This window comes from Diadema antillarum, unplaced genomic scaffold (genome assembly GCF_040938485.1).
Source record: "Diadema antillarum isolate AM-2024a unplaced genomic scaffold, OU_Dant_1.0 seq00001384_RagTag, whole genome shotgun sequence".
NCBI lineage: Eukaryota > Metazoa > Echinodermata > Echinoidea > Diadematoida > Diadematidae > Diadema > Diadema antillarum.
In genome coordinates, this window is record NW_027272140.1 from 157850 (window position 1) to 181346 (window position 23497).

The 23497-nt window shown below is 38.8% G+C and overlaps 2 protein-coding genes across 2 annotated transcripts; one reads left to right on the top strand and one right to left on the bottom strand.

Moving 5' to 3' along the window:
• Nucleotides 1-743: 743 nt before the first annotated feature.
• Nucleotides 744-5207, bottom strand: LOC139708897 (uncharacterized). The gene is made up of 3 exons (XM_071620861.1): nt 5003-5207; nt 3581-3665; nt 744-2284 (listed from the first exon to the last, which is right to left on the bottom strand). The coding sequence occupies exons 1-3, from the start codon at nt 5090-5092 to the stop codon at nt 1410-1412; spliced, it is 1050 nt and encodes a 349-aa protein (XP_071476962.1). The 5' UTR covers nt 5093-5207; the 3' UTR covers nt 744-1409.
• A 420-nt stretch (nt 5208-5627) lies between these two features.
• LOC139708898 (3'-5' exoribonuclease 1-like) lies at nt 5628-16836 on the top strand. Its single transcript, XM_071620862.1, has 6 exons — nt 5628-6137; nt 11065-11198; nt 12062-12275; nt 12888-12971; nt 15069-15178; nt 16557-16836. The coding sequence occupies exons 1-6, from the start codon at nt 5673-5675 to the stop codon at nt 16834-16836; spliced, it is 1287 nt and encodes a 428-aa protein (XP_071476963.1). The 5' UTR covers nt 5628-5672.
• The last annotated feature ends 6661 nt before the right edge of the window (nt 16837-23497 follow it).

A 23497-nucleotide genomic window follows, 5' to 3' on the forward strand; every position in this document is an offset into this window, starting at 1 on the left:
GAGGAGCCTTGCTTGATCTTGTTCACAGTTCGCTCAACAATGCACCACACAGAGGTTTGAAATGCATAAATGTGGACTTTACCATGTAATACTTACATAATATAAAAATGTAATACTCAACAAATGCACATTATGTCTGAACAGTAAGGAAAAGAGATGATGATGTAATACCACTTATACAATGAAAGCCTAAATTTGCCATAATTCTGAGATTATTCATCACAGAGAGCCTTTGTCTTTCATCATCTGGAAATAATGTGCTAATGGCACCCTTCTCCCATCGACTCGCCATTCGTCACTTGAGGAGACCACATGAGGTAATTGTCACACACCCACAGTTCCAGGGTGCTAGTTCCCTGACCTCCCGCAGCGTGTTTGCACTGTGTACATCCGGGAGGTCATAATTTTACTTTCAATGCACAGTGCGCATTAAAAATAGGTATGGTATAGATGTTGGTTGCTAGAAGAAATTCCTTAATCAAGATCAAAATCTGAAGCCTCGTTTCTTGGCAAGATTGTGACAAAAACTACACAGGTATAGGAGATTCAAAATGAATTCATTGCACTATGTGATACTGTACAGCAGGTTTTCTACCTCAAATGAATATACTGGAAATGTTCATATCACAATAGCATGTGTCAGTGTTCATACGGAAAGCATTCACCATGTTGCCTGCATTTTGAGTGTTCAAGGCCCAAAAAGGTATTCGATAATAGTAATAATAATAACGATAGTGGCCACTTGTATAGCGCACAGGCCCACCTTTCGGTGCTCATGGCGCTTGTAGCAAATCTTATAAACATTCAGTCCTTCGAGAAGATTCCTTTGTTTCAAGATCTCTTAAACTATACTGCAAATACAGGTAAATTCCATCCTGTATCTCTCTGCAATGACACTAATTTTTCCTATTTATTACAAGTTTTAAATTTTAGCTTAACCTTTTGTTTTGAAGCTGAACACACATATACTTCAAAAAATATGCACTACCAAATCTATTTGGGAATCAAACTTTGGACAAGGAAATTACGATACACAAATTTTTCCTCAAAATACTTGCTTTTCCATGGAAAAACAACAACAACCCATTAACAAACTGTAAAATGGATAAAGTCAGTCTGGGATTGAATACTTCAGATTAATTGTAATGATTACTTTGTACAAACTGAGCCTGGCAATCCCATGGCACAAACAACAAAAAGAAGCTCTAGCATAGTTGCTAAATTAGACAACTATGGTGTCACTTTTGATTGGCTAGTTAAGAAATGATTGATCCATGCCTGGAAAAAAACAAAACAAAACAAAAGATGGCTCACACATGTATGGGCAAAAAAAAAAAATAGATAAAAAATGTAGAGTGACACAAAACTGTCTAGGCCACAGTTTCCTTCCTCTTTGGCAACCTTCAGAATTATCGATCATCAAAGTTTGGCATTTCTAGAGGAGCAAGTGCTGGCGGAGTCTGTGGTATGATGATTCTGGATTCTGCTGATGCTGACATGCCGTTCATCATAGGAGCAGCTAGGCTGAATGGCACACTGAAGTCGTTCCTGAAGTCTGGTCTACTCTGCTGCACCAGGACCCGGCTCTTCTGGGTCTCCAGCTCCTGTTTCAGCTCCTCCATGCCGCTCTTCAGCCGCGAGTTCTCCTGCTCGCAGCTCTCCAACTGCTCCAGGAGGTTCAGAACGTGCTTGCGAAGCTCGGAGTTCTGCACTTCCAGCTCCTCGAGTTGGACCCGGTAGTCCTTGTCCATTTTCCGTCCCACCTGCTTCTGCTCAGAGAGTTCCACCACCCTCGGATGCTCCTGGCCCGCGCTCCTGGTTGTGTAGGACCTTATTGCTCGAAGCACTGCAGCAGGACTGTAGATGCGTCGGCTGTGCTTGGCATCCACCTCCGAGTTATCCTGGAGAAACTGGAGAAGGGAATCTAAGTCTTCACAATCAAGTGCCTCAAAACTCTCAGCCCTGTTTTCTCTGACCATCAGAGCAGTATTGTCCTTACTCCCCAATGGCTCCAAACTCATCAAGCTGCTTGCTACATCCATAGCAGCTCCTCCATCTGTATTATCTTGGTCTCCATCTGTTTTCGTCACTCCATCCTTTGTGCTTGCCACTTTCTCTTCACCTTTGCTTTCTAAATGGATGTTCTCCAGGGTGACTTTAACTTGACTATGCTCTCTTCTCTTATTTACAAGGAGCGGCATTTTGTCATAGCTTTCTTTCTGCAATTTTAGTGACTGCAGTGCAGCAGCATCCCTTGTGTTTTTCATGGCTTCTTGAATATAATCTGCAAAGGAAAACAAACAACACATGGCCATGATGCAGTGTACACAGTTTGTTGGCTGTAACCTCTGTTTGTCTAACATGCAAGTTGTGGATAGGACTGTACATGTACCTTCTACTCCACAAATCAGTGATTAGTACACATGCATGTTTCTGACATTTGTATATACACTGTACAATGTAATTACATTCTAGAAGTTGACAAACAATGGCACATGTTGCAGATATCTACCAATTCTACTGACCAGTAAATTCATGGAAAGAGTAGAGCTGAAAATAAATGAAATAAACACAAAATCAAACTCCCTGCATCAAAATGATTTACTTCAAATTACACTTGCCTGTATGCCTTCATTATTATCAAGCCAATAGTTAACTATGAATCAGTCCTGCAAAATACAGTATATGGGTATGTTCATTCAAGTAGAGGTCAAAGAGAAAGAGAAAAAAAAGAGAAAGACACAAACAGGTTGATGGATCATCATCTGCAATATGTACCTCCTCAAAGGGGAAAGAAACCCCTATGTAAATTGAGTGACTGCAGCATTACAAGTTGAACACATTAGCGAAGTTTGAGGAAAACTGGACAGAGCGATGAAAGGTAATGCATTTTTGAAGTCTTTGTGCTGCCATCACTGGATGAAAAGACTTCTATAGTTCATGACATAAACATACATGAATAAAGAGGATTCCACAAAATTTGATTTGTAATGAAAAGTACACAATCTCTTGACTTGTTCTTGACATACGTAAACCCTCTGAGGATGAGCTGATTTTGTTATAACACACATGTCCCATAAACATATGCCCTCAGTATACTCAGGTTTAGTCTTTATAAGTCAATAGTCTAGGTTATGGGTTTATAATACCCCTGTTTTCTGACAGAGGTAAGTCAAGTGCCCTCTCATTATGTAAAAGTTAAATATATGTTGAATTTTCTTTATATTTTCTTCATATCATCTTCCATACAGGAATGTGACATCACAAGGTGTTGTAGTCTTCTCATCTACTGAAAGCTGAACCAAAACTTTAAAATTCATTACTTCTGAACAGATTGTCTGATTTTCCTCAAACTTTACTGATGTGTTCTACTAATAATGCTGCATTCACTCAATTCACATACAGTATATTTGGGATTCACTCTTCTCTAACATAAAGCCTCATCTACAATGTAAAGTTAACCCGTTGAGGACGAGTCCCGAGTATACTCGGGCAGGTGTCTATGGGAAATGTGTGTTGTAGCAAAATTAGTCCGTCCTCAATGGGTTAAATTGGAATACCAGTATGTAGGTACTTGTACCTGCTGCATTTCTGTAACACTGAAGAGCTGCATCATACAGTCCACTGTTGATCAACCTCTCTGCCTTTCTTTCACATTGGTGGGCCTGCATTTCAAAAATCATACACATAATCACAGGCAACAATTGTGGTGAAAGCAGCTTTATAATCAATCAAAACCTTTATAATCAATAAAAAAGAAGAAGCAAATTTGGGTCTCCATCGACAACCCCACGACTTGAGATGCCTGAACTTCATAATGCATGTCAATTCATAGGACAAGAAAATAACAATAATTTACTGTGCGTGTTGATATAGTATACAGTAGAAATATAACATAATACAAGGTGTATTAATGGTACGGTAATTCAGGTATCTATTTTGTTTCAAGTCTTACACATAAACACATAAAACATTAAACAAAACGATATAATCACAAATCACAGGACAGGCATCTTCCGACAACTTTGACATTGCTTACATTGACTAACCACTGGATTTCCATTTATCTTATTGATCTGCGATAGAAAGATACCACATCTTACATCTATCTTATCCACGGATTGTTGCTTAAAAAATAGAATCTCAAATTGAAATTGTCAATTATGAATGTTAAGTGAATGCAAGTTACAACTTTTATTTGACATTTGGAAAGTGATTCTTTGGTTGCACTAGAAAAACAACAACAGTGCTTTCTCTAGCTCTGAGAAATGATGGAGAGCTTATGACAGATGCTAGATAGCTTCAGCATTTACAGATTTGTAGAGTACCAGGTAAATAGTGAGAATAGAACAGTTCATTATATATCATTATCATCTAACAATAACAATCACAACGCAGACATAATAAGGTCTAACCAGGGAGGCTTCTTCCACCTCCCTGGTCTAACTAAAACTAAAGGTAAAGAGGTTGTGAAAGAGGCCCATCTGCATTGCATGTTGTTGGACTGGGACTGATGTAAAGTATATTTAAAACAGCACATGCATATCGTTTCGGGAGGTGTACAACAAATGTATTTGTCACCTCAAAGCACTACCAACAACCACATAATACAAGGATATTATTGCCAATTCTCATCATTATTAAGTATATGGAATATTATTTATTTCTTTGAAATGCATCCATCTTGATCTTGCAATATTGCATACAATGCATAAACTTTATTCACACTGTTAATTAATCACGGGCAGGGGATCCCAACACATTTCACAATGTTACATGGCATCTTGTATTTCGCTTAGAACACTCTATGTTATCACTTGTAAGTTGTATTGTTTTGCAAATGCCAAATAAATAATAATAAATAATTCAACATTAATCTTAATAAATCTGAAAATGTACAATGTACATGTAGGCAAAGGCCCTAAATGTACATTGAACTCCTACATTTTGATTGATTTGATTGGAATAGGGGTATTTTGAACTGATTTGAATAGCTACCTACTCTGTTCAAGGGAGAATCCGGGTCCATCGATATTGCCAATTGTCCTTCAGTTTCAGTACGAAGATGCATTCCCAATGATTCCTGGAGCATGGAGTGCGCTATGATGGTAATGTCTAGATCTCTGTTTGAATGTTTCTTCACTTTCCCTCCACATACTACAGTAGATTTTATACTGAGAACAATGCCAGGTAAATTCAGGATATCAGATGATGGGCAACCGGCAATGTGAGACAATTCTCAAGACGTCGCATAGCAACTCATCCATTCAGATCCCCCAGGCCAGGATGCGGGTGGTATCGTGTCCTAGATGATAGTGCAGCTAAGCTACGAGTAAGTGTCCTCCTCGGCCGCGGCTTCTCACACTAGTACAACGCGGTGCAATCTGGCTGGCTGGCCTGCATGAGCCTGGGTACGTGGCGTGTGTTAGCGATGTAGTGGTAAAATAACCTAGCGCAGCCAACATAATTCTGCATACGATGGACTACGACCAATCACGCACATCTAAATCTCGAACATCTCGAAGACATACAGTAGATGCAGGTCGGGTACGTACAGATGCGATCCCGATCGAACCGATCGACTATGTAAACCAAAGCTCTACGCGAGCGAAGCTTACCGTCGTGTGCGATGATATGATGTCCATGTGTTTGTCGCAAGAGTTATTGTTGTTATGCTTGAGTTAGAATACTTTATAGCATTTTTCAGCTTGATCTTTATTTCATGCATTGTTTGGCTGCATTTCAGATCAGGAATGGATGCAGATATGCCCAGTATCCCGGGTGAGTCAAAATCTAGACAAAGTGGTGCGCGTAGTCCCAGACGTTCAAATCCGCGTAAGTCCAAATTGAAACGTGTATCGGCAAACCGATCGCGATCGCCTACATTGATTCAAAGGGGAAAGGACTGTTGTTCGACCGTCAAAGACAAGTCACATACTGCTAAAAGAAATAACATTGAAGGGGATGATCAAATTGCCATGATGGATGTTGATGAGACAGTCCAGGATCAAATGGAAGAAGATGAAAATGATGATCAAGGACACGCTTTAGTTGAGATGGACAGCAAGAAAATGAAAAAGGGAAATGAACACGAGTCGCAGAGATGGAAAACGGTACCATCAACTTCAAGTGCAAAGGTGAAGATATTGAGGTGGTGTTGATGCTGATTGTAACAAGTTTGTCTAATGACATTTTATTGTTGTCACAATCACAATTATGTTTTTTTTTTTTTGTAGTGAAAGTGATGTATTAATTTAAAATTTAATGCACTGGGGTGGTATTCTGAGGTCGTAATTAAGTATGTGATTAACTTTGTAATTAAATCGAGAAGTTAATAGACCCTTAATCATGGGCATAATCAGTATTCTGAGGACGTAATTAAGGTATGATTAAGTCCCCTATTATTATCTTAGGTTCCTCCATCTAATTGTTATTCCATCCAATCAGACGCGTTGTTAGAAGCCAAAATGATGATTATGCGCACAAATATGCCCTCAATGCGCGCTCTTCCATGCCCCCTGTAATTTCAACCCAAGAGCTCCGTGCGCACAATCTGCATTTGATTACAACCCCTCACCTACACACACGAAGATCTCCACGCGGATACCATGATAACCGCTCCTTGGTTACCGAATACGGTAAGCATCGTTGTGGCAGAGAAAACACGCTGTAATGCGTGATATGGGAGTAGTTAATGACTCCGTTTGGTATCATTAAGTTTTCCATTAACTTTCATACTTAATTACACCCTCAGAATACCGATTCGTTATTAACTCTGTGATTAAGTCCTCTCAGAGGTGCATGCGCATTGATACGCGCAAACGCGTAAGTCTTTCCCACCAAAACGCTTGTTGCTATGGTAGTTAATATACCCCCTACTTGATCATGCTCTCAGACTACCAATTCGGTAATTAAGTGCTAATCAGACACTTAGTTAGCCCTCAGAATACGGCCCCTGCTTTGATTCATTCGGTATCGGTGACTGTTCCCTGTTCCGACAAGCGAAGTTGAAGAGGCAGTCACTAGCACTGAATGAATTAAAGCAGTGCATTGTTGTATCATGATCTGTCATTGCATGGTCTACTAAATAGTAAAGGCTACCCTAACCTTATTATACATATTAGTGTACACTCATTCTGGTGTCCAAAATCATCATCATCAGCTTGTCACTCGGCACTCCACAAGCTGAGCAGCATTTAGTTAACCTCCAACAAACATTCAGGGCAGAAAGGGAGAGGCAGAAGAAGGAGGTCCTCTCTCAGTAAGTTCCAGTGGTAGACTGATTCTTTATCAAGAACCACACAGGGTTCTTTCCATTTGCATATTTAAATCGCATAGACTACATGTACACAAAACAATCAAAATGCTATAAAGAAAAGGTGTGACCTGAGGTTAAAGAAAAGAACCAATGTAAAGTAAAGATAGGTGTTCATGAGCTGAAAAGTGAAACATGAGTGGGAACAGAACAAAAGAGTCATGAGGTGATGGAGGTGGGTGAGAAGTAAAGAAGGCACTGGAAAGTGTATAATAGGCACGAGGAAGGGGAAAGGAATTGGGATGTATGGGAGGCTAAGTGTGAGAACTGAGAAGAAATGATAAGGAGCATGTATGGAAAATAAACTATGGAAAGCTAAAAAAAAAAATTGAATATGAATATATCTTTGGATCAATTTCACGCTCTTACTTTAGCTTAAATGCATGGATGCACACTCGCACGCATATTTGGCAAGTGGTTGGGACAGCCTGCATAAGCTGACGTAGTAACGGGGCCCAAGGGTAGAGTTGTGTAGAATGTATGGCAGACAGTGGGGGGGGGGGTTGGACATAGGGAAGTCTTTCTGGAACCATGCCAGAAGCACTTATTAATCTTAATGACTAGTTTACCAGTTGCATACAAAATTTGCTGCTGGGATATTGCCATTACTAAGTTACTAGTGCAAGGTGGCTAGCACTTGGCAGTTGGTTAAAAGTGCAAGTGCCCCCCCCCCCCCCCCAAAAAAAAAAGAAGATAAAAGCTGAAATGTCTACTAGATGTCACCTATGACCTAGTATTGCCTTAAATGTGTCAGCAATTGGGGCATCTCTTACATCATTTGTTGGTGAGAGATTCATTCTGCCATAGTCCATGGGAGAAACGAGTACGGTATACAGTAATTCATAACAGTGCAGTCATCAGCGATACAATTAACAGATACAGTGTATGCCTACCATGGTAACCTTAAATACAAAAGTGTAAGTCTGGAAATGGTGTGACGGTCTTCAAGGTGTTTCCATCCCAGTTTTATCAACATGGAGGAGACACTACTGCCCTGCTTCTTCCTGAATCCTTACAAACAAATCTTGCTGCTCTACACTGCACTGCTTCAAGTTTAACAGGGATAGCAATGTATTTTGATTGAGATGGGACTTCAGGTTTCCAGCTTTTTTTGTGAGATAAGAGGAAACCTCTTATGAAATATGAAAGAGCATGTAATTCTATAAAGAGGAATGATGAAAATTGGGTTTGAAATGGCTGAGATATCCAAAACAAATTGATCCCTATAAAAGTTGGGTCCCACCTTTTAATAGGATTGCTTTGTTTTACTTTGTTTTTGGATATTTCAGCCTTTCAAAAACTGATTTTCATCAAATGAACATTGAGTTCTTCTTAGAATTGTATGTTCTGTAACATTTCATAGGTGGTTACTTAGTATCTTGCAAAAAGTGAAAAACTCAATTCTCATCTCAACCAATACAATGTACTATACCATGATCGCTTTAAACTTTTGGTCTAGGCTTGTATTGGTCCCACACATACGTACACTGAGGCACGGTATTTCAGCGTCAGCCAAACAAAGTTTTGTATGCAACCTCCTTTATCTTATGTGGACAGCTACATGTACAGGTTTCTTCGTAAGATGCCTGCTACTTTGTTTGCTGTAGATGCAGTGGTATACACATGGTCTGCCCATGTCAACTTGCTGGTTATTTTAATACTATATAGGCAAGTGTGACTTGAAACAGAATGAAGGGATTTTCCATTAATGTTATAGCAGGTTTGAAGGGTCTTTCACTTAAGCGATTGATATGCATGACATAACATTTGTCTGTTTTAGATTTTATTTGCCAAAGGGACACCTAGTTATACAGGGTATTGCCATCATTTTGTAACATTCTTTTATCTTCATCAGGCTCTATCTCGCGATAAAGAATACAGTCGTCAGCCAACAGTCATACTTACAGTGTACGTCGGAGCTGATACTATGTGGCAGTTTGTTAATGTAGAGATTTAGCAGTAAGGGTCCTAAAACGGTGTCTTGCAGGATGCCAGACTGAACAGATAGAGGAAAAAATGAGCCACCTAACACAACCAACACACTGCGATCTCTAAATGAGGGAATTGTGAGCCAGTCGTGAAGGGTGCCTGTGATACCTGATTATTTTAACTCTTTCTGAGTCAATAATGAGGGACAGTGTCGAAGACCTTGCTGAAGTCTGTGAGGATGACGTCAGATTTACCTTGACAATCTAGGATTTCTGCAAGGTCATTGACAGATTTGAGCATGGTCGTTAATACTTCACAGAGGAAGCAAGATTCCAAAGGCTGAGATGGAAGCTTGAATATTTTGCTGTCCATCTACAAAAGCTCTGGTTAGTTATGAGAAATATACTGTGAGGGAGGAATGGTAGGCAAGGACAGTGTACAAATGTATCTTGAGGATCACTTGAGTACATCACAAAGCAACTACCTGGTATAGATTTTTAGTTTTGAAAGAGATATGTATAATTTTGCTATGATTTTTATGCCTCCGCCAACGAAGTGGCCAGAGGCATTATGTTTTCGGGTCGTCCGCATGTCCGTCCATACGTCCGTACGTCCGTCCTTCCGTACGTCCGTACGTCTGTACGTCCGTCCGTAGATGTCCATACGTTTGTCCCGTTTTGTTTTTGTCGATATCTCAAGAACCGTGTGGTGGTTTTGCATAAAACTTGGTATGAGGGTATATCCTGGGGGGATGATACTTTGCTTGGATTTTAGGGTCACGGGGTCAAAGGTCAAAGGTCACAGGTTATTTTGTGAAAAAAAGGTTGAAATTTCATGTTTTTCTCCATATCTCGCAAATGGTTCAAGGTATCTTCATGGAAGTTAGTATATATGCATGTATCGATGGGCAGTGATTATCTAGGGAAGTTGGGGGTCATGGGTCGAAGGTCAGGGGTCAAAGGTCAAGGTCAACGCCTCAAAATATCACTACTTTCCTTATATTTATGCAATGCCTGAAGGATTTTTTTAAAAAACTTGATGTATGCATGTACAACCCAATATATATTCTGTGGGATGTTTCTTGCCAAAAGGTCAAAGGTCAAAAGGTCAAGTGAAAGTGCTAAATTGCACTTCTTCCTCCATTTCTCAAAAGTAACTCAAGGTATCATCATGAAACTTATATATCTATGTATGTTCTACCTAACAGTGATTCTCTTTGGAACTGTGAGGTCAAAGGTCAAAGGCCAGGTTTAGATAATACTATTTTACCATTTGATACTGAAATTATACTTTTTCTCAATACCTTGAAAATTACTCAATGCATAAACTTATAAAAGGGTCAAAAGTCAAGTAAAAATCATCAGTTCCCCCAAATACCTGCACTCTGACGTTTTAATCATTCATCCAATTGAACCTAGTTCTAGGAAAGTGAACATTCAATACATTTGTGGCAAACCTGTCATTTTGATATTTTGCCAATTGTGTGAAACTGTCATCACACATTGTCAAGACATTATACTATAGACCTGTTAGGAGAACCATGCATTATGGCGGAGGCATACACCAGTCGCCGTAGCGACATTTCTAGTTTTTTATATGATAAGTGAGTTAGGGAGCATTGTCATTGTACAAACCTTGCACAGTTCTACAGCAGATAATCGGAAGAAACCTTGCCTGGTTGAAAACAATTCTGTGCGCTTTGTGCATGTTATGAATCATTCAGAAACAGCAGAAAACATTTCTTGTGCATTATGATGTTCTGACATTAACAATGCCAAACTTTCCAAATTAAGGATCTTTCTTTGAATCAATTGTTACAGGTCAGTTCTGCCAGCCCACCCAAAGACTTCAGCCATCCTGTCTACAAAAAGATGTCTCTGAAAAATGGCCTAATCAACAGGATGTGTACACTTGAGCTGCAGAGAAACTTGCAGGAGCTGAATCTGAATAATCAGTAAGGTTTAGATAAGTGCATGAGAATTATTGAATTTATTTTGAATGGAAGGAGAAAGAAAAATTGGTGTAATGTTCTTGACGCACTGGCGAGCCGAGATGAGATCTTGTGCCTCCCTGGAGGAAATGATTCATCCCACACGGCAGGACAAGACACAGAGCACTGATGAACAATGATTCAGCAGCAACATTAAGTCATATGAATAAATCCCAACAGACTGCAATTTGTCATGTTAGATGTACAGGATTCAAATAATGCATGTGACAAAATAAACAAGTAGGTTATTACTGTATATTACCCTTAACCCGTTATGGCTCCGACACTTCATGGGTATTCAGAAATCCATCCAGATTGACGTACATGTAGTTGTGGATGGGCAAGCCAGCTCAGGTGTAGTAATGTTCCAACAGAAAAGCCATGCTGACACAACCTGAAGTATGTGAGTTAGATAAAGTCTATCTATTTACAATTATTTGCCAGACATCTTTGCAAATCTGCAAAGAAAGCACTCCAACTTGTGTGTAAAAAGGCAAACAACGCATATAGTAAGGGTTATACCCAGCACCAAATTATGTTGAAAAGCAAAGTAAAAAAACACACACACAAAAAGCAAAACAAAACAAAAGTTTCATTTTTCTTCATCCAACTTTAGATTTATTTGCATTACCAAGTCTTGTGGCATTATCTGTGGAGGGGTGTTCACATGGGAGAGGGCTGCTTCTTTTTTGGTACTTATATATCAAGCAGCATGCAGTGCAAATTCAAGCCAAGCTGGGCCAATAATATTGATATTTCAACAAGTTTGTTCCATCTGCATGCTCAGATCTTCAACTGAAATGACAATCTCTGAATTTATACTGCAGGGGCAGTGCCAATGTACTCAAGGGGCGGCTGAAGAATCACTACAAGAAGGAGGCGCTTGCAGAGGCTGGCCTATCATCTGAGGTACCAGTCCACTTCGACTATCTGTGTGTCATTGATGTTGAAGCCACATGTATGGAGATCAACCCCATTGACTACATTCATGAAATTATTGAGTTCCCTGTTGTTCTGGTCAACACAAGAACTCGGCAAATAGTGAGTACAAGAGACTTTTCCTTTTTTTATTTGTCTTTTTCTTCTTTTTTTTGAGCAGTGCACGAAGGCATCATACTTTATGGACAAATGGCTGCACTTTCTGGCCAGCATTTCCAAAGATGGTTTGAATTAAATCCGTGATATTGATCTAAATTCAGTCAAAAGACTAAAAACAAGTGCAAGCTAGGCATACTTTGGCATTTGCCCATGTGCGTGTCAGTGTATAGCATGATTATGGGATGATTGTTAGCATATAATGTGTCACATACATTCATTCTATACAATTTGCATAATCCACAGACTAGATTTAGACTACCTAGTGGTGAATTCTTGGCCGTGTTGCAGAAGAATTGAAGTCAACATGAGTTGGAAAATCAAACATTAATACATTGTACTGGAAACAAGAAAGTGTACTGTATAAGCTATTACTTTCGCGTACTGATATTTTCGTGAATGAGGAGGTCAGAGACATTTTCATGAGATGTTGTTTTCGCAAATCGACACAACTGTATCATAAATGCCCAATTACCTTAGTGTAACTTGACATTTTCGCTTGTTGTTAGATTGGCGATAACAGCTTAGACAGTAACTATTTCTTCTTCTTTACCACAGGAGGACACATTTGAAGCATTTTGTAAGCCAGTGATAAATCCCAAGCTGTCCAAGTTCTGTCAACAACTCACACACATCTCACAGGTGAGACATCATGTAGTTGGTTAGATCTCTCAACAGCTCAGGACAGACAGTCAGCTGACGCAGATGTACTTATGTGGGCTGTTGTGGAATAAAGTTTGTCCTGCAACTTGTGTTAGCATGGCACATGATTCTTTGGATTTTCTTAATTGTTTGATTTTCACACAGTCTTGGGTCTTGGGGTCACTAAGGCTGCGTTCACATAGAAGTATTCGGTATTCGGTATTCGGTATTCTCTATTCGCTATTCGAGCACCAAATACACCATCACCCGCACCGTCAACTCACCATCCCATGTAGTGAGGATTTCTTCCTCCTACATCGCAGCAAATCTTATTAACAATTTCTAAACTGCATCAGAATGTCAGTCTACATGCTTATATTTGCTAAAGGGCAAAGCCAGACCAAAATTGTCATTATTTCATAAACAAGAGACGGTATACACTGCAAGAAAATCGAACAAGCTCGATTCCCACTTTGCTATACTTTTCGCAGGTATTCGGTACTTTCGAATAGTGCCCTCTTATGTGAACCGGTGTGAGGAAATCGTATCGTTCGATTCAAGCTATTCGCGTGCCCTCGAAAAACGAGCCCGAATACCCGAATAGTATACTTCTATGTGAACGCAGCCTAATGGTACTTGGCCACATACAGAAAGCTCTCAAGAAGTCGGTCCATAGTCATTGTTTATTCTTCCCAGCACACAATGTCATCATTAATCTGTGTGGAATGTTAGCAATGCCGTTACCAGTCCACACTTAAAGCAAAGCAATTGCACAGACAGCACAGGTGGAACTGTGTCTGAAATGATTATGCTGTGCAGTCAAAGGTTATCCTTACATTCTCTATTAAAGATAATCCAGCAAAGTCTCACTGAATCAATTCAGCATGCATGTATATCTGATGATATCAATTAGCATACACAGGTATTTATAAATGTATCAAATGATTTTGGCCTTACTAAAGAGATGGACTCTTTCATTGATTTCTTCCTGTGATTTGAATGTCTATGACATCTGCTAGTGTCCTCCAGATGTAGAAGGGGGAAAATGAATAGGAGATGTCGTGGCAAATACTGTGAAATTGATTTGATGTATTAATCATCCTGTATCATTCATACATGTAGTTACGACTATTTGTCATTTATGGATATTTCCCACAGCCTCGTAACAAAGCAGTGATTCACCCGCTCCCTCCAACTAGGTGCCATAGGCAGGAATTCACTTAGTTTGTTTGTTCATTTCCATCTGAGAAGATGGCTGGATAGCCCATATTCAGCTACTCTAAGCTGGGCTTCCATGGGGTCCAGTTGGATGTGAGGTGGGACCACTTCACCGGGTTAAACACCCTGCTCTTTGTGATGAATGAATGGAGCAGGATCTTTTATGTGCATGAGTTGTGACTCTCTCATACACGGGACCTCCATTTTATGTCCTATCCGAGGGACAGAGTGTTTTGCCTCTTGCTAGAGGGGACGGTATGTTAACACACAACATTGCTCAGTCCAGACTCGGGTTCAAACTCGGGCCCTTAGGATTGTGAGGCAGACGCGCTACTGACTGAGCCAACTCACCGCCCTCTAGTTGTTGCTAGGTAGGGCAAGCTTTGTGGAGATTAAGGGCAACTTTTGTGAACAAAGCATGCATAAAATCTGAATACTAGGGACAGGGATTCCATTGAAGCAAGAAATCATGTGTTTGAATTAAAAACTTGATTGTATTACGCATTGTAAACACAATTGTCAGGTGGATTCACTGTGATACTGTATTTGCAGGAAATATGGCAATACTTGATTTGTAGTTGGTAAATGTCATGAGCATCAATATATGTGGCCCATTACAATGAAAACCTGTGATAAAATTGTTTTTCATTGATTTCCTGATTTTGGTATATCAACATTGTCAAATTTTAGAGTGTTGTCCGGTCATGTATGATTGTCCTATCTTATTGTCCAAACCAAACCTGCCACAAGACATTTAGAAAGCAGAAACTGGTAAGTGATTAACAGTGACACTGTTTTCTGGGAAATTGCATTGAGAATAAGATGGAGCAACATGGTGCAGATTTCTACATTGTGACTTTTTGATATTTGACTTGCCAGTTTATGGTCGACAAAGCAGAAGAATTCCCAGTAGTCCTCCAACACACTGAAAGGTGGATGAAGTCTAAGGGCCTAGGAAGCAAGCACTCATTTGCAATAGCCACAGATTGGTGAGTCGATACCTCCTCGGTATAACATCTTACCATTCGACCGTTCAATTCTTTCCAAAAAGTGAACAAATGAATTATCTGGTGTTGGTATTTCCTGTTGGCATATCATTTTGTTAGATTTCATTTTGTTTTGCAGATTTTGAAAAAAAAAAAAAATCATTGTATGTACTTCACTGGACTCCCGTTATAACAGAGTCATTGGGACTGACAGTTTCCTTTCGTTATATCGAAATTTTGTTATAACCGAACAAATAAACAATGAAAAACAAAGAGCTAGTAATGTTGCGGCCTGAATTTTATTTCGTTGTAACCAGAATTTCGTTATAACCCTGTTTGTTATGTCAGGAGTGCACTGCATTGAACACGACAGGAAACTTATTGTGTCTTTGTGGGTATGACGACATGTTGACTTGACTGATGGATGATGCTATCAAAATGGGGGCAGTGCTACAGATTTGCAATGAGTTTGATATCATGTAATGTATAGTTGAGGGTGGTACAGGGATCAGTATTCATAGATTTTTCATACTTCGCATATTGCACACTTTTTACTTTGAGTTTGGATAAAAAACTGTAATCATCCATGAAAATGTTGGGAATGGCAGAGTGAAATCCAATTAAGATTTTTTCTTATGCCTCTGCCCCAAAGTGTCACCAGGGCCCTGTTTCATTAAGTTGTTCGTAAAGTTACGCATGACTTTACAAACAACTTAAACATGGCATGCCAAGTGGGTTTCCTAGTTATTGTTAATTTCAATGGCTAAAAATGAAATTTGCAGACGATAATGATTATTCTTACATTTTAACACACATTTTTAGTTGAAAGTGTATTGTTGCCCCAGTGTAGATGAAATATTGACATACAGTCGTACTTTGTTAAAACGTAAGGGGAAAAAAATGGGCACACATATTGGCACTTCATATTCCATGATTCGTAAAGTCATGCATAACTTTATGAACAGCTTTATGAAACAGGGCTCAGAAGCATTATACTTTTGGGTTGTCCGTCCTTCATCCATGCATAATCGATTTTGTGAACGGCGGAACTTAAGAACCATAGGAGGTATCCAAATGAAACTGATCATATCCTGTATGTATGAGTGGACAAAGCTGTGCTAGATCAACTTTTGGGTGCGCATGTTCAAGGTCAAAGGTGAATGTCAAATTTGTAAACTATCAATAATCAATATTTCCCCAAATTATCTGCAATGCCTGAAGGTATTTTCATGAAACTTAGTGTATAATCAGATAAAAGATTCTCTCGGGAAGGTTTTTGACCGTCGAGTCAAAGGTCATTTCAAGTGTAAATGGTAAAATTTCACTTTTTTTCTGCCTATCTCTTTCTTTTTGTGTGTGTGTATATATGAATCCATCACAGCTCTCTAGACATGGATTTATACCTTCAGCTGCAGTGCAAGGTTAGTGAGATCAGCTACCCAAAGTATGCCCGGGAGTGGATCAACATAAGCAAAGTCTTTGCCAACGTCTACAAGACCAAGAGAGTGCCCTTGCGGACGATGCTGGACAACATCGGTCTGGCATTCGCAGGCCAGCCTCACAGGGGCATCGATGATGCCAGGAACATTGCCCGCATTGCCATGCAGCTTCTCGAAGATGGCGCCGAGCTAAAGTTGAATGAAAAGTTGACGCCGACGTAGCCTTTTTGTTCTCCCCTCTAGCTCTCTTGATGCAAATTGGCCTCTACTTTTGAAGTCAAAGACTGCTGGTAATGGACATTATGTAAGTGATGGTAGTGCCATGAGCCGGAACCAGGGAGTGTTATGTGGAGGAATCACTTTGAGCCTGTTAGACAGTGCTCTATATGGATGTGTGGGACTCTATTCAACCTTTAGAAGGTGTTGTGCACACTGGAAGAGCACTTGCACGCCTTTGGGCTTTTGCTCTCATGGTCATTGGGTTACCAACATGCGTAGAGTTTTGCATTCCATAGAAAACATTGTTTCTTTTTGCAACTTCTTACAAGATAATATGCTATAAAAATCCTCATTCAGTACATAGTTTAATATTTTTCTTCAGGTCCTTCTAAGTCATACTCTATAAAGGCTTTCATCAAAAAGGATATCTTTCCTTTATGTAATTTGCTGCACCTCTTAGTTTCTTTCATACTCATCACAAATTTGTGTCAAATCCCCTCTTTCAAAAGTGGAAAAAAAGGGCATTTTACTTTTCTTTTCCTTCTTCTTCTTCTTCTTCTTCTTCTACTACTTCTCACTGGAACATGTTTCTTGGGCATTACAAGTAATATAACTTTGCCTATAATGCCCTGCCTCCTTCATGATTGACTGGCTCTAAACTCAACAGCTACAATTGTATTTTTTTCGAAATCACTCCTTTATCCTGGCAAACTATCTTGTTAGTTTTGTGACAGGGTGTTCTGAATAAAGGGGATTGATTTGAGTATCATATGAAAGCAGTGTCTCACAAACCACAGTACCAAAGTCATGGAAACAGTGACAGTCCTCCCACATTTTGTTCCTGCCTATTTTATTGAGTGTATTATTGTTAACTCCTGCCAATTTTTATATTTTTTTTTTCAGTTTGCTGCACTTTTTGGCATGTCACCAGAGCATGTTAGAAATGAGAAAAATCTCATTGCCAGAAATTGGACAATACTTTATCTGTGACTAACAATAAACCTGGCATGAGGTAAAAGATTTTCCTGTAAGCCTTGAAATGCCTAGATCACTATTGTAGTCAAATTCGTGGATATGTTTGTTTTTTGTTTTGTATTTACTCATATGACTCATTTACAAAGGGATAAATTTCACTGTTTCATACTTCATACATTTAGATACTGGAAATCCTTCAGATTTTTCATGTAGTTGCTGTGTAGAGCAAGTCAGTTTAGTTCAGTTCAGTTTATTTTAGCACACAACCTGCTTTAGCCAATGGCTGTTCTTCAGCTGGTCCGTGCTGGATTAAATCACATGCACATCATCATACATTATACAATAACAAATATAACGATACAAACAAAACTATAATACAATACATTGCTTAAACTACAAAAAAAAAAAACCAACAACAACAAAAACAAAAATACAAAAAAAAAAAGGCAAGGGGTAAACTTTCTTCTTCAGAAGAACAGTTTTCATTATAAAGGTAATCTGTGCAAAATTAAATACATATTGGTATGCTTTTCTATTCTGTGGATGCTTAAAGAGAAATTGACACTACAACCCCCACTTTTCTTTTGTCAGTTGTAAACTTGGGCTGCACTACACACACTTAACAACAACACTTTTTTTTATACTTTTGTGCAAATCTTCCTAGTGTTGGTAGATGTGGAGCAGAATGGTGTCCAAAGTTAAATTTTTGTCACTTTTATGTGATGCAGCATGATCATCATGGTGTAAGTTTACACCAAGTCTATTCAGAATTGCAAAACCAAAGCACGGGAAGCATGCAGTGAGGGGCTGCTTTGTTCTTTGCTTGTGAGTGTATGTGTATGCGTTTGTGTGTATGTGTGTGTGTGAATGCTCCTGTTTTTGTTCCTTGTAGACAAACCACTTCTTACGAGTGGCTGATGAGTGGCAATGATGTACATCCCAGAAAATTTGTGACTTTGTCCACCATATTGAAGTCTGTTTAGCAGCTGAATGTTGTAAGGATTACTTTTTGTTGTTCATTGAAAGGTTTAAAAAGGATTGTCTTATATTTTTTTTTTTGGCACTTTGCTTCATAACAGTAATTATCATACCACCAAGGGCATTTCGTTTTAATATGTAGACAGAAAAGTTGTCTGTGTACATGATTGTGTCAACTTTAGGAAAGAAGTGCAAAAGCTCACTTGTTGTGACCCTACCTTCAGTGATGACAGTTTACAAGGGGTAGAGCAATGTAGACTTTCTTTGAAGACAGTTTAGAATTCACTGGTGCAAATGCCTTTAAATTCATCAATGTTTTCACAGATAAGTCTTGATGTTGAGCCTGCATCATTTTCTTATATAACCAAGTTCACTGGACTCTCAACCTCCAGTGGAATTCCAACAGAGAATTGTGTTACCTTCACGGTTTGATCTCATGTCTACTTTGTCTCAGACTTTTAGTTTTGGCAATAGGAAATGACATTAATTATATCACAAATCTTGGGAGATGTGCTGTCTCTGGTGCTTTGTGAAGAATGCAGGTTATAATATTCTCAGTGAAATTCATGTTGTCAAAGTTGATTCAATGTATAGGTCCTATAGTGAAATCAAACAAGGAGGTTTCATAAACTCCAATAAGCAAGAATGTTTTGTTTCTTCTGTTATCAAGGAACAGTGATATTGATCATAATTGTATAAATGCTTATTGTATATTATAATGTCATCGCCTCACACCTCTCCTACATACCTGCTTGTAATTCTAAGTAACTGGAAAAGATGATTTTTATGATATTGGTCTTTGTTTTCTTTGAAGCCAAGGGAGAGTTGTGAAACCTCAATGTTACTGTCCCATCTAATTCTCGTATTTTTATATCATTTTTTTTTCCTTGGGGGGGGGGGGGGAAGGGGTTCATCTGATTGGTAAATGTCTATTAAAGATGAATTTCTTTAGTTTACAATCAGAGTTTGATTCTGACCTTTGTGAGTTTTTGCCTTCTTCTGTTTTGCAGGCTTTATCATACTGGTATTGACTCGCCATAAACAAGATATGGGCAGTCTTGCAGTCCGAGAGACTGGGAATGTACATCTAGGATGATTTGTATCACCCCATGTCACAATTCATGGAGTTCTTACGCCCTTGTTGGATGTCTGTTGCACTGCCAGACTGCCAACCTCTCATCTACAGCAAGTCAATGCCAGTCTGAAGAAGCTTGCAGAAAACAATTGCAAAAGCTCACGAAGATAAAAGGAAACTGATTGTGAACTAAAGATATTTGCTTCTAATATCTTTTTTTTTTTTTTTTTTAAGGGAGGATAATAAAACATGAAACTTTATTGAAATTATATCTTTTCTGTATAGTATAATGTGTGAGCTTAATGAAACATGTGAAATTGCTTGATTTTGATACCATAAATCAACTTGAACAGGAAGCCCCATATCTCTTTGTATGTGATAACATGTATAATGTCATCTCCATCAGGTCCAATGCCTTGCATGTTTTAACATGAAACACGCTTTTTGTCGAGCTCACCGGAGGTGTGGGGAGACTAAGGGATCACCTGCGGCGTCTGTCCGTCCGTCGTCCGTCCGTAACGCTACAAAAACATGAATAACTCTCTACTGAGGACTTCAATTTCAATCAAACTTGGAGGGAAGAGTGGTTATACAAAGCTACACATTTAACCAAACATGAAGGTCACCTCAAGGTCAAAGGTCACAGGCAGGGGTCAATGAACTTTAGGGCCCAATGTTAAGATTTTACAGCGCGTTTCGATTATGGCTCATAACTTTTGATGTATATGTCCGTTTGTGACCAAACTTGGATGGTAGATGTCCCTTGGGGAGTTGAAGGTCACCACAAGGTCAAATGTCATAGGCGGGGTCAATGAACTTCCGGGAGTTAGAAAAACATTAATTTCTTCTATGCGAATGGGCGAGACACATTTTGGCACTTGCCTTGTTATGAAAAAGGACTGTACTTGCCATTCACTTGATTATGTTTGTGTGGCTTTGAAAATCAAGGTTGTTGTTGTTTTATAATACTTGCCCCTTTGAACTAAGGAATGATCAAATCAGCAAGTGGTAGTGCCATTACATGTATGATGTGTTTTTTTCCGATAAACTGGCACATCACCACACTAACACAAATTGTTGATTCTTCAAGCATAGTGCATGTCATTCAGAAAAAAAATGTTTTCTTTAAAAATTAATGCGATATCAAATATTGAAACAGTATGATATGCTGAGACATAACCAATTTTGAAGGCATGTAATATGTGAGTGGCATTTGCTGTGGCTGGCCAAGATTATAAAAATAAGAAAATGTGGGTTTATTTTTCAGCATAAGGATCCAACTCATTTAGTATGTCTGTATTTTTCCTTTGATTAAAAATCAACTAAGTACATGTGATGGGTTGGCTGTCTGTCAATCAATGAGAGATTACCAATGGATAAATAAGAAAATAAGAGAATCATGTGTGCATTGAACAATTACCATCTTGTCGCTTTCTGTACATGTACTGAATATAATTGTAAAGTGTATTTTTATTGTTAACCATAATGGGTTTCCTTCTCCCTTTTATGAAAAGGGCCACTGTCTGTGCGTATCTGTTTTAATTTTGTTGTATGTGTTATTTTCAGACACATTTTATTTCTCAGAGGGAGCAAAGTCCGCTTCCAGTACACGTGATACAGAGCAGTAAAGGTGTCTGTCACCTTTTCTATCTGAATGCTCGACTAGAAACCTAATTTCATCGTCTTTTGTAACTCACTTGCATATAAGGACTTCACGTGTATCCTTTGTAACCTAAATGTTTTCTATGAATGGAAAAGAACAATAAATGAACAAGTTATTTTTAGAGAAATAAATGACTAATTTAAACAAACATCAGCTATTGTCCATCGTGAGCATAGAAAATCCATGTTTTCATCTGTGTTTGTATGTAAGAACATTATTATTATGCTTGGGTAAAATCATCTCTACCTGTGGATACGAGTGTCTGAATGTGATGCGTCATGTTTTGTGTATAATTGTGTGTCTGTGTGTGTGCGTGTGTTTGTTTGTTTTTAAATGATTGTGAGAGTAATTGTATAATCAAATGCATGTATTGTACAAATTCACAGCTTAGTGCCACCTTCACCCAATCGTACATATACTACCGTCCAACTGACGAGCACTGAAGTTAATTCTGAAGAGTGACGATAGCTGTGTAGATTTATTGAGTTGGGAATCTGCGACGTCGTCGTGATTTCGTCATTAATTTGTCTCATACTCTCTATAGTCTCAAAGGCATTTCACATTTTGATTTCATATAATTCATAATTATACAGAGTCTTACTGGAGAAACGTTCTTAGCTAAAGGCGAACATCAAGTCAGAAACGAGTGAGAACGCGAGAACGGGAGCTAACTATTTAGCGAAGATTGTATGCATATATGCAGAGGGGCATTTCGTCGGTGCTTTGTCAGTGGTTTTCACTGACAAATTTGCTCTTAGCCAGTCAGTGAAATAATATGTAAATGATACACTGTATCTACCCAAATGGTAAGAGAGATTATAAGGATAATGTAAAGCGTATAAAAACTGACCAATTTTAGTCGAATTTTATTGCAAGAGGGAATCAACGGAACTGATTTGGAATAGGGAAGGGTCAAATACAGGCAAAATTCGAGTGAATTGATAACCACTTTCATTTTTTTTTTTTTTTTTTTACAAAGTGTAATTGAGGACATACCCACTTATACACACACACACACACAATTAAATTACCAATGAATACATTAAGATTGTGTTGTAAACATTGGATTGTTAATGCATACTGAGTAGAAGTAACTTACCACCAGTGGTAAGGAGTGGAAGGCTTCAGAGGAAGAAAACACACACGAAATCACAAGCATATTAAGTAGACAAACGAATCTGACCAGCTCCTTAAGACGAGAGTATGATATCTAAAAATGCTCTTATTTACGATATCCCGAAATTCTATAATTCTTTGCATCCTAATCTAAAGCAATTTGTAGGACTTATGCATTTAAACATACCAGGCTACTTCAGATAAATCTAAGTTATACTCCTTCAACAAGAAACATGACTAAATTGAATGATGGTGGTATAATGACGATTTCTTGTTATGCCCGACATAACGTTTACATGAGCTAAATCCGTCGATCCCTACGACCCTATATGGAAAGCTGCTCATCGCCTTTCATCGGATCGTGGTACTTCGTTGTTCTCGGTGCAAATTAAAAAATCAAGATGATATTGCTTCCACTTCGTGTTAGTTCATTAAAAAACCCCACACATAATCACAATCACATAAGTACTATCCGGTCTTTTCGTGCTGACATACAGTGAAGGTTCCTTTTCTCCCCCCCCCCTTCCAAGGTACATAATATGCGCATAAAATGAGTATACTGTTCAGTGGCAGATAGAGGGGTGTGCACCGGGCGCGCCCCCTCTTTATTTTTTTTTTTTAAATAAAAGAAATATAAATAAAAGAAATATAAATTAAAAAGGAGGGGGAGGGGTTGCGTGCGCCCCTTTCATTTGGTAAAGGCGCCTCCCCTCAACAGAATTCCTGGATCCGCCCCTGCTGTTCACGTATCTTCGCACGAGACAGTAAATACGCGCGTGTACATATCATGTGGTATAAGTTTTATAGTTTCGTGATTCTTTTTTTCTTTCTGAATCAAGTTCAATTTCAAGTTTTAA